At 42.6% G+C, this 17,798-nt stretch overlaps 1 protein-coding gene across 4 annotated transcripts in view; it reads right to left on the reverse strand.

The window, feature by feature from the left end:
- The window catches only part of LEKR1 (leucine, glutamate and lysine rich 1), a 235,398-nt gene that overhangs the window by 168,638 nt on the left and 48,962 nt on the right, over window positions 1-17,798 (reverse strand). For all 4 annotated transcript variants that reach the window (XM_077292945.1, XM_077292942.1, XM_077292944.1 and 1 more), the window contains one exon: window positions 13,714-13,833. In XM_077292945.1, coding sequence (XP_077149060.1) covers window positions 13,714-13,833 — 120 coding nt within the window. The remainder of the gene's footprint in view (window positions 1-13,713; window positions 13,834-17,798) is intronic.

Raw genomic sequence — 17,798 nt, forward strand, 5'->3', positions numbered from 1 at the left:
TTTTTTTAGGGACCACATCACCTTTGAAGTGATTTTGAGGGGTCTATATGATAGAAAATAACCAAGTGTGACACCATTCTAAAAACTGCACCCCTCAAGCTGCTCAAAACCACATTCAAGAAGTTTATTAACCCTTTACGTACTTCTCAGGAACTAAAACAATGTGGAAGAAAAAAATGAACATTTAACTTTTTTTTGCAAACATTTTACTTCAGAACCATTTTTTTTAATTTTCACAAGTGTAAAAACAGAAATTTAACCACAAATTTTGTTGTGCAATTTTTCCTGAGTACGCCGATACCCCATATGTGGAGGTAAACCACTGTTTGGGCGCACCGCAGAGCTTGGAAGTGAAGGAGCACCGTTTGACTGTTTCAATGCAGAATTGGCTGGAATTGAGATCGGACGCCATGTTGCGTTTGGAGAGCCCCTAATGTGCCTAAACAGTGGAAACCCCCCACAAGTGACACCATTTTGGAAACTAGACCCCCCAAGGAACTTATCTAGATGTGTGGTGAGCACTTTGAACCCCCAAGTGCTTCACAGAAGTTTATAACGTAGAGCCGTGAAAATAAAAAATCGCATTTGTTTTCACAAAAATGATTTTTTCGCCCACAAATTCTTATTTTCACAAGGGTAACAGGAGAAATTAGACCACAAAAGTTGTTGTGCAATTTCTCCTGAGTACGTCGATACCCCATATGTGGAGGTAAACCACTGTTTGGGCGCACCGCAGAGCTTGGAAGTGAAGGAGTGCCGTTTCACTTTTTCAATGTAGAATTGGCTGGAATTGAGATCGGATGCCATGTCGCGTTTGGAGAGTCCCTGATGTGCCTAAACAGTGGAAACCCCCCACAAGTGATACCAATTTGGAAACTAGACCCCTTAAGGAACTTATCTAGATGTGTGGTGAGCACTTTGAACCCCCAAGTGCTTCACAGAAGTTTATAACGTAGAGCCGTGAAAATAAAAAATCTCATTTTTTCTACAAAAATGATCTTTTTGCCCCCAAATTTTTATTTTCACAAGGGTAACAGGAGAAATTAGACCACAAAAGTTGTTGTGCAATTTCTCCTGAGTACGTCGATACCCCATATATGGGGGTAAACCACTGTTTGGGCGCACCGCAGAGCTTGGAAGAGAAGGAGTGTCGTTTTACTTTTTCAATGTAGAATTGGCTGGAATTGAGATCGGACGCCATGTCACGTTTGGAGAGCCGCTGATGTGCCTAAACAGTAGAGACCCCCACATATGACACCATTTTGGAAACTAGACCCCTTAAGGAACTTATCTAGATGTGTGGTGAGAACTTTAAACCCGCAGGTGCTTCACAGAAGTTTATAACGTAGAGCCGTGAAAATAAAAAAATCGCATTTTTTCTACAAAAATGATCTTTTTGCCTCCAAATTTTTATTTTACCAAGGGTAACAGGAGTTGTTGTACAACTTGTCTTGAGTACGCCGACACCCCATATGTGGGGGTAAACCACTGTTTGGGCGCATGGCTGAGCTCGGAAGCAAAGGAGCGCCATTTGACTTTTCGATGCAAAATTGACTGGAATTGAGATCGGACGCCATGTCGCGTTTGGAGAGCCCCTGATGTGCCTAAACAGTAGAAACCCCACAAAAGTGACCCCATTTTGGAAACTAGACCCCCCATGGAACTTATCTAGATGTGTAGTGAGAACTTTGAATGCCCAAGTGCATCACAGAAGTTTATAATGCAGAGTCGTGAAAATAAAAAATATATATTTTTTAACAATAAAGATTTTTTAGCCCCCAAGTTTTTATTTTCACAAGGGTAACAAGAGAAATTGGACCCCAAATGTTGTTGTCCAATTTGTCCTGAGTATGCTGGTACCCCATATGTGGGGGTAAACCACTGTTTGGGCGCACGGCAGAGCTCGGAAGGGAAGGAGCGCCATTTTGGAATGCAGACTTTGATAGAATTGTCTGCGGGCGTTATGTTGCGTTTGCAGACCCCTAATGTACCTAAACAGTAGAAACCCCCAACAAGTGACCCCATTTTGGAAAATAGACCCCCCAAGGAACTTATCTAGATATGTGGTGAGAACTTTGAATGCCCAAGTGCTTCACAGAAGTTTATAATGCAGAGTAGTGAAAATAAAAAATATTTTTTTTCCCACAAAAAAGATTTTTTTAGCCTCCAAATTTTTATTTTCACAAAGGTAACAAGAGAAATTGGATGCCAATATTTGTTCTCCAATTTGTCCTGAGTATTCTGGTACCCCATATGTGGGGGTAAACCACTGTTTTGGCACACGGCAGAGCTCGGAAGAGAAGGAGCGCCATTTTGGAATTCAGACTTTAATAGAATTGTCTGTGGGTGTTATGTTGCGTTTGCAGAGCCCCTGATGTACCTAAACAGTAGAAACCCCCACAAGTGACCAAATTTTGGAAACTAGACCCCCTAAGGAACTTATCTAGATATGTGGTGAGAACTTTGAAAGCTCAAGTGCTTCACAGAAGTTTATAATGCAGAGTAGTGAAAATAAAAAAATATTTTTTTTTCCAACAAAAAAGATTTTTAGCCCCCAAGTTTTTATTTTCACAAGGGTAACAGGAGAAATTGGACCCCAAAAGTTGTTGTCCAATTTATCCCAAGTACGCTGATGCCCCATATGTGGGGGTAAACCACTGTTTGGGCGCACGGCAGAGCTCAGAAGGGAGGGAGTACCATTTGACTTTTTTAGCGCAAAATTGGCTGTCGTGTTTGGAGACCCCCTGATGTACCTAAACAGTGGAAACCCCCAAATTATAACTCCAACCCTAACTCCAACACACCCCTAACCCTAATCTCAACCCGATCCATAATCCTAATCACAACCCTAACGATAATCACAACCCTAACCCCAAAACAGCCCTAATCTCAACCCTAACCATAACCCTAATCAAAACCCTAAATCCAACACACCCCTAACCCTAATCCCAACCCTAACCCTAATCCCAACCCTAATCCCAAACGTAACACTAATCCCAACCCTAATCCAAACCCTAACCCTAATCCCAACCCTAACTTTAGCCCGAACCCTAACCATAACTTTAGCCCCCGTCGTCACAAAAAAAGTTCAATGTAACCTTTTTTTTGTACGTCGCATCCGCCATTTCCACGCATGCGTGGCCGTAACTCTGCCCCCTCCTCCCCAGGACATAGACTGGGCAGCGGATGCGTTGAAAAACTGCATCCGCTGCCCACGTTTTGCACAATTTTCACAACGTGCGTCGGTACGTCGGGCCGACGCATTGCGACCGCCCCGTACCGACGCAAGTGTGAAAGAAGCCTAAGGCTACTTTCACACTAGCGTCGTACTCGGCCCATCGCAGTGTGTCGGGCCGACGTACCGACGCTAGCGTTGTAAGCGCCGCACAACGGGTGCAGCGGATGCTGTTTTTTCAACGCATCCGCTGCCCCATTGTGAGGTGCGGGGAGGCGGGGGCGGAGTTCCGGCCACGCATGCGCGGTCGGAAATGGCGGACACGTCGCACAAAAAAGTTACATGTATTTTTTTTTGTGTCGACGGTCCGCCAAAGCACGACGCATCCGTCGCACGACGGATGCGACATGTGGCAATCCGTCGCAATGCGTCGCTAATGCAAGCCAATGGAGAAAAAACGCATCCTGCAAGCACTTTTGCAGGATGCGTTTTTTCTCCAACGACGCATTGCGACGGAAGCCAAAAAACGCTAGTGTGAAAGTAGCCTAACCCTAACCCTAGCCCTAACCCTAAATTTAGCCCCAACCCTAACCCTAACTCTAACCCTAACTCTAACCCTAACTCTAACCCTAACCCTAACTCTAACCCTAACCCTAACTCTAACCCTAACTCTAACCCTAACTCTAACCCTAATTTTAGCCCCAACTCGTCTTCTCCTGCCGGCCGGCAGATGGCAGCAGATGGCGGGCGCACTGCGCATGCGCCCGCCATTTTCTTTCCCGACGAAGAAGCCGGCCGGCAAGAGGAGACACAGGAGGACCCAGGGACACCGGGTGAGTATGTTAGGGTCCCCGAATCCCCCTATTTCTCTGTCCTCTGATGTGCGATCACATCAGAGGACAGAGAAATAACTGATCGCTTTTTTTTTTTTTTGCGGTCGCCGGTAAACTGTTAATTACCGGCGATCGCAAAGCAGGGGTCGGTGCAAACCGACCCCGATCATGTTCTTTGGGGTCTCGGCTACCCCCGGCAGCCGAGACCAAAAAGATCTTCCGGGTGCCGGGCGGCGGGCGTACTGCGCGTGCGCCCGCCATTTTTTCCCGGAAAAAAGATGGCGGCGCCCATCGGGAGCCACGAGGAGCACCGGGGGAGGTAGGTAAGTATCGGGGGGCTATTGGGGGCCATCGGGGACCACATTTCTCTGTCCTCCGATGTGCGATCACATCGGAGGACAGAGAAATTAAACGGTAAATCGCGTTTTTTTTTTGTTGTTGTTGCGACCGCCGGTAAACGGTTAATTACCGGCGATCGCAACTCGGGGGTCGGTAAAAACCCCCCGAATCATGTTCTCTGGGGTCTCGGCTACCCTCGGCAACCGAGACCCCAGAGAAAATCCGACTCTGGGGGGCGCTATTCACTTTTTCCACAGCGCCGTTAATTAACGGCGCTGTGGTTTAAGTACCCTTAGCGGCCGCCGTTAAAAGGCGTATCGGCGGTCGTTAAGGGGTTAATGAAAGCAATAAAACTTTCCATGTTTGGACCAGACTGCAATGCCTGTGTGAACCCTAATGGCTGCCGAAGAGTGTGAAATCCCTACAGTACTTACACATGAAATTGGCACAATACACAGAATAGTCTGTGTAGCTTCTATAAGTGATGTATTACAGGGGAGGTCAGAATGGTCTTGTGTATGAGATGGGTTGTCTAAAGACAAGACCCCAGAGCCCCTATACAAAGACAAGCATGGCTGGGCTATGTGGTTTGTGTGAATCCCATAGAAATGAACAGAAGTTGCAGAAACTGTGTAGTATAGTGAGGTACGCTGTTTCCACAACTCAACCAATATAGCTTGCTTTGCGACACAGTTTCAGTAACTCCCATTCATCTCTGTGGGATTTACACAAAGAGCGTGGCCCAGCTGTACTACAGCTGTACTGTACTGTGTCTTTATAACCCCGCTCCTGGTGGACGGGAACTAGAAGCAGGTATCATCTTCTCGGCTCGGCTATGAAAGTCAGAGATAGAAATAACATTTTAAGACCATGGTCACACGTTGAGTATTTGGAGAGATTTTTTTTACCTCAGGATTGTAAGCCAAAACCAGGAGTGGATGATAAATCCAGAAGTGGTGACGTGTTTCTACTATACTTTTCCTCTGATTTTTCCACTCCTGATTTTGGCTTACAAGTACTAATAACACTAAAAAAAACATCACCAAATACTCAATGTGTGAACGTGGCCTCAGTTGCACCGATCATTTTTTTCCCACAATATGTTGTCAGGGGAGAGCAGGGACACTTCATACATGGGCTTAGACAATTTGGCCAAAGTCAGCATGTTCAGCTGACATAAGTGTAATATGTATGGCCATTGTTAGGGCAGAGACAGACTGACGTATTTCTCATGCGAGAATCGCATTGTAAACCTTGTACTGGCTGTCGGCTCTCCTGACCTGAGCTTGACAGGTGCATAGAAATCTATCACGCTGTCTGGTTCAGGTCAGGAGAGGTGCCAGGCCAGTCCGTGCAGTGCAATGCAATCTTCACAAGAGAAATACGGAAGTCTGTCTCTGACCTTATAGTAGAGAAGAGTTACTTTGATTTATATTTCCACAGTTAATAATAAATAAAATAATATCATTAATAAAATAAGAGCAAACATTGTCCATTTTTGACCCAGTGACAGGTCCTCTATAAGGACTCGGTGATTTTACATTTTTTCTCTTCTTCCAAGAACCATATTTTTTTATTCTTAGGGCTCGTGTAGACGGCCTTAATTCCCTCATCCGAGAGAATCGGACAATTATGCAAATGACACTCTGATCAATCTCTGGTCAGAGTGTGACCATAGTGGGATCTGATTCTCTCGGATGAGGTGAAGATGGGGAAGAAACATTATTCATCTCCGCCATGCTGTGAGTGGCGGAAATCGAACTGCGCTTAGATGTCATCGGAGTGCAGTCTGATGTGATGGTCTTCGTGGACTCAGTGACTTGCATAGCCGATCTGAATATCTGATCAAACTCCGGTATTCAGCGTTTTTTTTCCCTCGCACACACACACTGTCTGAGGAAAAAAAAAGGACGAGTGCGCGGCTCCATAAAATAACATTGGTCCGAGTGAGATCCAATGTTTTTTCGGATCGCACTCAAACTGAAAATACGTTCTTCTGCACAAGCCGTTAGACACAGCCATATGAGGGCTTGTTTTACACAAGACAAGTTATAATTGTGAATGATGCCATTCATTCCATGATACAATGTAGTGAGAAACTTGAAAAAAAAACAATTGCAGTGAAATTGTGACTAAGGCTACTTTCACACTAGCGTTAACTGCATTCCGTCTCAAAACGTCTTTTTTCAGAAAAAACGCATCCTGCAAAAGTGTTTGCAGGATGCGTTTTTTCCCCATAGACTTGTATTGGCGACGGATTGGCATACGTCGTGTACGTCGTACGACGGATGCGTCGAAATTTGGCGATACGTCGTCGGCAAAAAACGTTGCTTGTAGCGTTTTTTGTCTCCGCCTAAAAAACGTGTCGCGACGCATCCTGCGGCATGCGTCGTTGGCTATAATGGAAGCCTATGAGCGACGGATGCGTCGGGACACGTCGTACGACGCAATGCAGCGCTGCAATACGTTTTTTTACAGTGAGCATGCTCAGAAGCTGGATTTTGTTGCCAATTGGCCAGACACCCCCAAATCTATATAAACCTGGCCTGGGCCTTCAACCCCACATATATGGCCACGTATATACGTGGCACTTATATACGTGGCACTTATATAAGTGCCACATATATAAGTGCCACGTATTTAAGTGCCACGTATTTAAGTGCCACGTATTTAAGTGCCACGTATTTAAGAGCCACGTATTTAAGAGCCACGTATTTAAGTGCCACGTAGTTAAGTGCCACGTATTTAAGTGCCACATAGTTAAGTGCCACGTATTTAAGTGCCACGTATTTAAGTGCCACGTATTTAAGTGCCACATAGTTAAGTGCCACGTAGTTAAGTGCCACGTATTTAAGTGCCACGTATATAAGTGCCACGTACATAAGTGCCACGTACATAAGTGCCACGTATATAAGTGCCACGTATTTAAGTGCCACGTATTTAAGTGCCACGTATTTAAGTGCCACGTACATAAGTTCCACGTATTTAAGTGCCACGTATTTCACGAAAATGCCACGATTTTTCAGTGCCACGTATAACCACGTAGTTATAGTATTTATAGTACGTGGCACTGAAATACGTGGCACTATGACTGTCAGAAAATGTTCATTAAACGGTTAGGTGTGAGGTTAGGGGTAGGGTTAGGGTTTGGATCCCTTTATCATCATCCGTAGTTCATTAATCGGATGAATCCACAGTCGTCTCCGTCTCCGTTGCTGCAGAAGCATCCTACGTCTTTCCGCTGCCGCCTCCTTCTCCCGCACTATGATATCCAGGCGATTCGTCTCAAAGATAACGTCGGTAACCAAACTAGCAATCCTCCCAAGAACACCTTCCATCGCTGCCACAAAACTAAAACCCTCAAAGATGGGCTGTAAAAACAGTAACTATATAGTTTTCCATATTTTCCAGTAGCCAATCAAATTTGGGAGCCTCCCATTTTAAAAACGGATCCGTCGTAAAAACGGATGCAACGGATGGTAAAAACGGATGCAACGTATGCAACGCATCCAGTATTTCGACGGAAACGTTTAGCGGATTTGCGACGGATCCGTCGAAATGCTGTATGCGTTGCATACGTTTTTCACTTTTTTTTACGCATCCGTTTTTTCGGCAAAAAACGGATTTGCGACGTAATGCAGTTAACGCTAGTGTGAAAGTAGCCTAAAATGCAATTCTCCCATGATTTTAGGGATTTGCTTTTACAGCATTCATTTCATGTTGTGAAAATGGGCAAGTAAGCATAATTTTCCAGTACAATTATGGCGATAGAAAAATAGCATTTCTTCTTAATTTAAGAGGTGAAAAAACTTTCAGAAGTTTGTAAAAAAATAATTTGGTTTGTGTCACCATTTTCCAAGAACCATAACATTTTTATGTCAATCGAGCTGTATGAGTGAGGTCTTATTTTTTGTGGTGAACTGACAGTTTCACTGTGTCCCCAGCCCCGCAGTGGGTCTGCAGCCCTCTCCAACCGATCTCTGAACTATGTGGCTGGCCTCCTCCACAGCTCATCTGATCACCTGATATCATACAGTAGTATGTGTGTACATGTACATATGTTTGTGTATGTATGTGTGTGTTTATGTACAGCATGTGTGTATCTATGTGTTTATACATATGTGTGTGCGTATCTGTGTATGTGTGTGTATGTATGTACGGTATATGTATGTACAGTGAAGGTCTGGTATCCCACAAAGTGGCCATTTCTATGGGATACCGGATATATAGTGTGTTTTCATATAAATGCTGTGCATTTTTATGTGGACTGTGCATTTTTAAATACATTGTGAGACCTGCTGACAGCGCAAAAAGGGTTAATATTTTCCTCACAGGCTTGATCAGGTGACCCAGCTCTGTTTTAATATGCAGAAGGTTCTGGAAAAACGCCTCAGGGTAGCCAGCCAGTGACTGCAGCTTTACAGTCATATAGAAGGGGAGGAGCCAAATCCTGTGAGATAGTTTAAATTTGAAGTGGCAGTTGGTGGTCAGACATCTTGAAAAGAGGAAGCCATTTTGTAGGTGAAGGAATTACCTACCTTCTCCCTGCCTGCTTTGCTTAAAAAGGGGACTGACATGATAAGGGGAGTTAATAGTCTTCATATTTGTAGATTGTGAGCCCTCGCGGGCAGGGTCCTCTCTCCTCCTGTACCATTTGTGACTTGTATTGTTCAAGATTATTGTACTTATTTTTATTATGTATACCCCTCTTCACATGTAAAGCATCATGGAATAAATGGTGCTATAATAATAAATAATAATAATAATATGAGGAAGACTACCATTGCACCTCTAGAAGGAAGAATTACCTCAGGGCAGAAATAGAGCACAGTGCTGAAGAAGAAATATTCAGACTTAATAAACCAGCTGTTACTAAGATCTGCTTGCCTGCAGGTACACAGCAATCATCAAGTGTGAGTGTAATCCTGTACCTGTTTCCTGCTGTTTGTATATAATAATTTGCCCCATTACCTTCAGTAAAAAGACTTCTGTTTTAAATTCTTATGGCTGCTTCATGACTGGGGCTCAAATGCACCAACTACTACCACCATCATCATCTTCTGTAGAGTTTCCTGTGTGTGTGTAATTTGAGAAGGAAAGACTCTTCTGACAGAAAGCTTGGCCACGTAAGATACATCATATACAGGAGTACAACCCTCAGCCATACACCACATGAGAATGCCACAAAGGAAATAATTATTTGATCCCTTGCTGATTTTGTAATTTTGCCCACTGACAAAGACATCAACAGTCTATAATTTTAAGGGTAGGTTAATTTTAACATTGAAAGATAGAATATAAAAAATAAAATCCAGAAAATCACATTTTAGGAATTCTATAAATGTATTTGCATTTTGCAATGAGAAATAAGTATTTGATTCCTCTGGCAAATAAAACTTAATACTTGGTGGCAAAACCCTTGTTGGAAAGCTCAGCAGACAGACGTTTTTTGTAGTTGATGATGAGGTTTGGGCACGTGTCAGGAGGAATTTTGGTCCACTCCTCTTTGCAGATCATCTCTAAATCATTAAGATTTTGAGGCTGTCGCTTGGCAACTCGGAGCTTCAACTCCCTTCATAAGTTTTCTATTGGATTAAGGTCTGGAGACTGGCTAGGCCACTCCATGACCTTAATGTGCTTCTTTTTGAGTCACTCCTTTGTTGCCTTGGCTGTATGTTTTGGGTCATTGTCTTGCTGGAAGACCCAGCCATGACCCATTTTTAATGTTTTGAAGGAGGTTGTCACTCAGGATTTTACAGTACATGGTTCCATCCAGTCTCCCTTTGAAGCAGTGAAGTAGTCCTGTACCCTTAGCAGAGAAACCCCCCCCAAAACATAATGTTTCCACCTCCATGCTTGACAGTGGGGACGGTGTTCTTTGGATCATAGGCAGCATTTCTCTTCCTCCAAACACAGCGAGTTGAGTTAAGGCCAAAGACCTTAATTTTTTTCTGATCTGGCAACAACACCTTCTCCCAATCACTCACAGAATCATCCAGGTATTCATTGGCAAACTTCAGATGGGCCTGCACATGTGCCTTCTTTAGCAGGGGGACCTTGTGGGCACTGCAGGATTTTAAACCTTTACGGCGCAATGTGTTACCAATGGTTTTCTTGGTGACTATGGTCACAGCTGCCTTGAGATCATTAACAAGTTCCCCCCATGTAGTTTTAGGCTGATCTCTCACCTTCCTCATGATCGAGGATACCCCACGAGGTGAGATTTTGCATGGTGCCCCAGATCGATGTCGATTGACAGTCATTTTGTATTTCTTCCATTTTCTTACTATTGCACCAACAGTTGTATCTTTCTCACCCAGCGTCTTACTTATGGTTTTGCAAGTAGAAAGGGAAGCGGCAGCACTCACCAGTCTTCAAAGCAGGTAATACTTTATTGCAATAAAATCTTCACGGCTCGGGGGTGCATACACAACAGAGTGTATAGGTCAAACGACGGCCTTTTCGCGCTGCTCGAGCGCTTCAACAGGTTTGTGGTCAAACCTGTTGAAGCGCTCGAGCAGTGCAAAATGGCTGTCATTTGACCTGTACACTCTGTTGTATATGCACCCCCGAGCCGTGAAGATTTTATTGCAATAAAGTATTACCTGCTTTGAAGACTGGTGAGTGCTGCCGCTTCTCTTTCTACTCGCATCTGCATTGTTATGTTTTCTCGGTCCAGCACCCGAGGTCTAGCGGCCGGCTCATGCTGATAGCCTATGTGTTCATTCATCCAGTGCCTTGGTGGTGCGGTCAGCTGTTTCTTGATTGAATGACTTTACTTATGGTTTTGTAGCCCATTCCAGTTTTGTGTAGGTCTATGATCTTGTCCCTGACATCCTTAGAAAGCTCTTTGGTCTTGCCCATGTTGTAGAGGTTAGAGTCTGACTGATTGAGTCTGTGGACAGGAGTCTTTATTATAAAGGTGACTATGTAAGACAGCTGTCTTTAATGCAGGTAATGAGTTGATTAGGAGTGTCTAACTGGTCTGTAGGAGCCAGAAATCTTAATGGTTGGTAGGGGATCAAATACTTATTTCTCACTGCAAAATGCAAATAAATTTATACAATTTATACAATGTGATTTTCTGGATTTTATTTTTCATATTTTATCTCTCAATGTGAAAATTAACCTACCCTTAAAATTATAGACTGTTCATGTCTTTGTCAGTGGGCAAACTTACAATATCAACAAAGGATCAAATAATTATTTCCTTCATTGCATGTACGATGCATGTGTGATCCATCGATGCATGTGTGATCCATCGGATCATGGATAACTTGCTGATCACTGGGGATTTGAGCAATGGGCCCCCCAGAGTTTCTGAGAACAGGGCTCTGCAGTCTTGTCCTGGATGCAGCAGAGTCATGCATGCTTGTTGTCTGATATCTTCATTATCTAAAGAGCTGCTGAGCGCTGTGCTCAGCTGTTTCCATCAGTTCTATAGACAATAAATAAAGTAGCCAAATAAAACTTTTGCAATGGGGCCCTTTGCTTGATAAGTACGCTCCTGCTTGCAGGGCAGTAATAATAAGGGCAATCTGGCCTGGTGCTCATAGCCCAAGACTCCGGGGGTCCCATTACCCTCATCATAAGTGGCATGCCGGGCAGGGAGGGGGACCCAGACACATTTCTTGCACAGAGGCCCCAAGCTGTCAGTGTCCGCCCGTGCAAAGCCGAATATAAGATTGTTTGTTTTATTTCCCAATTTGTTTATTTTTAATTGGGCAAAGGATGGGTGATTCAAATTTTATGTTTTTTTTATGTATTCATCTTTTTTTTAAAAAACTTGTTTTAATTTTTAGTCCCCTTAGGGAGACTTAAACCTGCGTTCACCTGACTGCTCATACTATATACTGAAATACCACAGTAACTCTGTCTCCTATGAAGCTAAGTCTATGACTGAGCTTCACAAGAGTACCAAGATAGTAGCGATGAGGGCCTTCAGCAGGCCCCTGGTAAGCCATTAGTGCCCAACAATCACACCGCAAGGGGCCAACTGGAGGCGGTGTGCACGAGCACCAGCACACGTTCCATTTAAACGCTGCTGTCAGAGATTTACAGCGGTATTTAAGTGGATAACAGGTACATTCAAAGATCAGCTCCGCTTGATGTTGTTAGATATAAATGTCGGCTATGTAATATAGCTGGTGTCTGTTTTTTTTTGTGGAGCGCCAGCTCACGTCCTGAGCCCTCCCTACAGGCGATCACCCCCGCAATCATACATGTACGTGATTTTGCATCAAGGTAATAAAGAGGATCTGTTACTAGATGAAAAAGTGACCAGATTTTTCTATTATTTTATTTTTGCAGCTACCCTGAGTATGTGTGTTTTTTATATCCACAGATTTTTATTTAGTGCTAATTTTTTTTGTTCTTTACAAGGAGGCGTGGTGAATAGGCCACACCTCCAGACACACCCTCAGCAAGTCTTGCGAGCCACGCCCCCTTGATAAAGACCATAAAGCCTAAGTAAAAAAGCTCATATCTCTGAAACTATTTGGTGGATTTATAAATAACAAAAACCTGAATACTCAGGGGAGCGGCGGGAATAAAATAGGAGCAAAAACTGGATACCTCATACCTGGTGACAGGTCCTCTTTAAATATTGGCAAGTGTAACACATCAAATTGGCCATTTTAGATTTGGGAACTGAATCTTACTAAGTTTCGTGGAGTCCGTTTTTTTTTTTTTCTTGCTTGGCAAAAGTCTGAAATTCATTGCTGAGTGAGGTTTTACCATAACAATAATAACATTCTGCAAGATAATAAATGTCACTTGTGGATAATTGAGAACAGAAACAGATACGCAGAGAAATCTGAAGTCTACCCTAAAGCACAAGTTATAAAGCCCAGCTATAAACTTTCAGGCTGCATGGAAAGCATTATGTGCATTAAATTGTGTAGATTCTATTTTATTACATAGGAACTACAATGTATTCTCAGTCACTCGGCTATTCGCTCTCTTTGGCTTGAATATTAAAGTATTTACCGCATGTTCATTTCATTAATACTCTTTTTTTTTTCCTAAAGACCTAGACGATAATTACCAAATCTGTTTTCTATATCAAACTTTGTGCCCAAGAAATGCATGTGAGCCGAGCTTTATCCTCTGATCGAGCACAGTCCCATACAGGCAGGTCAAGCGTTTCTCAACTTGTGCTGAACTCTGGAACATAGTGACTTTCCTGGAGATTAATGGTAAAGCTTTGCCCTCATAACCGTAGAGATTGCTATGACAACAGTGATATTTTCTATGGCATGACAAGCTAAAAATACATGCATCCTTCCCACATTATTGGTAAATTTTATGGCTTGTGTCTGCCATGAGGACAATCACATCATTGATGTCATGCTCTGGTGAGCTTACCCCAGCAGCTGCTTGTGGTCTTGTGCGGTTCTTAGTGCCTGCTGACACGTTGTAAGCTCGGTTGTCAGAACATGAAGATTATCGTCCTTTTCCTTCAGTTGCAATAATGTGATCCGCAGTCTAGAACAAAATGCAAGAGGCTGGATAAAAATACAAAAATAGCAAAAAATGACAGTTTCAGTGTCATTTCTATGTATGTTTTACTGTTTTTACAACAACAAAGCAAGGAAATTTTTTTAACTACAAAAAATACATATATTTTATCGGGTATATACAGTCATGGCCAAAGTGTTGGCACCCCTGAAATTGTTCCAGAAAATGAAGTATTTCTCCTGGAAAATTACTGCAATTACACATGATGGGTTATACACAAGCTTATCTCCTTTGTGTGTATTGGAACAACACAAAAAACTGAGAGAGAAAGGCAAATTGGACAAAATTTCACACAAAATCTCAAAAATGGACTGGACAAAATTGTTAGCACCCTCAACTTAATATTTGGTTGCACACCCTTTGGAATAAATAACTGCAATCAATCGCTTCCTGTAACCATCAACAAATTTCTTACACCTCCCAACTGGAATTTTGGATCACTCCTATTTTTGGATTTAGATCTGGACTCATTACTGGCCACTTCAGGACTCTTTAGCGCTTTGTTTCCATCCATTTCTGGGTGCTTCTCAAAGTATGTTTGGGATCAATGTCCTGCTGGAAGACCCATGACCTAGGACGCAAACCCAGAATTCAGACCCCGGGCACTACATTGTGACCAAAAATCCTTTGCTAATCTTCACATATAATGATGCCTTGTACATAGTCAAGGCACCCAGTGAAAGAGGCAGCAAAACAATCCCAAAATATTTTTGAACCTCCACCATATTTGACTGTAGGAACGATGTTCTTTTCTTTGTAGGCCTCATTCTATTTTCGGTAAACAGTAGAATGATTTGCTTTGCCAATAAGCTCTATCTTATGTTATAATGCAATCTGCAAAGTTAAATTACTACACGAACATAGTCCACAACACGTTTCGCGTGTTTAGATCTGGCTTCCTCAGGGAGTCTGGAATATGTTTTACAGTCACAGCAAGTAAAGTTAAAAGGACTATTTCAAAGATCATAAGTAATCTACTATTAATAGGATAGAAATAAGTTACTGATCACTTGGGGTTCAGCTGCTGAAAGTGAGTGGCTCTGGAACCGTGTCATAGACAATGATCGGGCTCCATTCAAGACAACGCCGCAGAGGTTAGTTGCTGAGTTCCTGAGCCTCGCCAGTGATCAATCAGTAAATTATCCCCAATCCTATGCCTGATACCATTGTGTAAGTCAAAGTTATACAACTTTCTAATATATTTTGTTTTTAAAGATTTATTCAGGGGACTACAAACCTTAACAACATGCATACATACATGCATGGCTTGTTACAATACATCAATTATAATTCTCCAGGGACCCTGCCAGGCCTCTCAAACCACCACTATAGTGATTTAAAGTCATGATCCAGCAATAAACTCATGCCCTTGATGTGAGATCCAGTTATATGTCCACATAATATAACTTTTATTATCATTCACAAATGCATGCTAATTCTCCTGAACTAGTCTGAGGGCATTGCATAGTGTAGTCCGGCTCCACAGTACCTAATCGCTCCCCCAGGATCATGTGATTGACATTCTCCAACCTGCAACCACCTCTGATGATTTGAGCAATTTTGAGCATTCACTCCTCCCTGCCCAGACCCAGTGAAGCTGCGTGCTCCCTCCACGACCTCATGTGCAATGCAGGAGAGGGAAGAAGTCATGTGAGTGTTTGAGCCTGTCTACATCATCTTCTTAGGTGCTCGCTTTCAGTGACTAGTCCGGCTGCACAATCTTTAATCATGCGCTTCTGGTATTTGACACTTAAGGCTACTTTCACACTAGCGTAAGTAAGGGGCCGTCGCGCTGCGTCGGCCCGACGTACCGACGCATACTGTGAAGAAAATGCCCGACGTTGGCAGCGGAAGCAGTCTTAAGACGCTTCCGCTGCTTCATTGTAAGGTCCGGGGAGGAGGGGGCGGAGTTTCGGCCACGCATGCGCGGTCGAAAATGGCGGTCCCGACGCACAAAAAAGTTACATGTAACGTTTTTTGTGGTGGCGGTGCGCCAAAACACGAGGCAACCGTCGCACGATGGTTGCGACGTGTGGCACTGCATCGCAATGCGTCGCTAATAAAAGTCTATGGAGAAAAAACGCATCCTGCAGACAACTTTGCAGGATGCGTTTTTTATCCACAACGACGCATTGCGACGTGCAGTGCCCGACGCTAGTGTGAAAGTAGCCTAAGACGTAGTAACTAAAATGCATCCATTTAGTTTAACATCTAGCAAAGATCTTGAAAGCAATAAGGGATTAAAATACAAAATATTCTAGAAAGTTGCTAAACTGTTTGCATTGACACAATGATTAAAAGAAGGCGATCCTTAACAATCATTTTTGTATTATTTCGATGAATCTAAAATGGAAAACGAGCCAGCTTTGTAAATAGTATCAACTGAATATCCCCTATCGTTTTATGTTTACAGCTACTATGGAAATCAATGTGTCTCCATGGTAACAGACTTCAAACAAACCCTGTGTAATCTGATCCTACAGTCATACTCCCTAACATCTGCCCCCTTCTTACTAGAACGCATTTGGTAGGTTAGCAACAAGTACAGGACAGATGGAAGTCAGTCTGACTACGTGACCGGACTGCACATGGTTTACTTATTGCCTTTTACCATGGAGACACAAGTTTTACCAAAAAATTGCAGGTTAAGAAAAAATAAATAAATAAAACTAAAAATTTTTTAAAGGAGATTTAGATTTTAATAGATTTAAAAAAAAATTTTTCTTAGATACACTGTAAAATTTTAAAGGGTTACAAAACTAGACGTTGCATTATATCATAATGTAGTATTCTACATTCTCTTCTTTTTCTGCTAGAAGACGTGCAATAGTTAAAGTGCTCAGATCTAACTTATTCCAGGGTTGCTCCCATGTCAGCAAACACTGGGACTGTATATTCATCAGGTTTCATTACACATATCTTTTGCAATTAGTTCTGACATTGTTTTTTCTCTTTTGGTGTTTTATCAATCAAAAAAACAAACTAAAAAACAACAAATGCTCTCATTTCTGCCCTATATAATACACAATAGTACGTACTGCACCCCACTATCCTATACAGCCATGCCTCCGATACTAGGAAAATAAACCATGTAATGGGTAATATTAATCTGTGCTCTGATAGAAAGCTTTATGTGCTACAGAAAATATCTTCAGAGCAGAAGCAAAAGAAAACTAAACCATCACGCAAAGAAACGACCCTTCGAGCAGCTCCTTCACACTGGTCAGATCCGGTGGCTTCCCAGCTGTTGCTGTGTTATATCAGTTATCATTCTACACCAGCTGGGAAGCTACAGGTTACCGGAACAATTGGCTTCACTTTTACCATTTTCCAATCCTCAGATTAAAAGAACATTTCCTTCAAAAAGAAAAAAAAAAGATCATAAGTAAATAAAAGTCCGTAACCTCTCCCCTTCAGTCATGAAAACCTCTTGTTTTATACACAGCCCGCACATAGTGAAGGGTTTTGCGGCAGGAGGGGGCATTTTTTTTATTACAACCTAAGTGTATACAAAGTCACTTTCTATAATCTGAAGGGTACCGGAAACCTCTATGTACATCTGCAAGGAGTTTGTATGTTCTCCCAATGTTTGAGAGGGTTACTCCGAGTTCTCTGGTTTCTTCATACACTTCAAATACATACTGATAGGGAAATTAGATTGTGAGCCCCAATGGGAACAATGATGATGATATCGGCAAAGCGCTGTGAAATAAAAGGTCCTATATAAGCAAGTAAAGTGAATAAATAGTTTTCAAAATGATATTGTGCGTACAGCCCCAAAGGAGGCTCATGTGTCTCTATGGTAACAGACTACAATCAGAGCCTATGTATGCACACAGAGAAAACGGAGTACAAAAACACCACCAAAGGTATAAAAAGACAGCAAAATTTTATTAGTCCAATATCATATCAAAATATCAAACTATATCATA

This window comes from Ranitomeya variabilis, chromosome 2 (genome assembly GCF_051348905.1).
Source record: "Ranitomeya variabilis isolate aRanVar5 chromosome 2, aRanVar5.hap1, whole genome shotgun sequence".
Lineage (NCBI taxonomy): Eukaryota > Metazoa > Chordata > Amphibia > Anura > Dendrobatidae > Ranitomeya > Ranitomeya variabilis.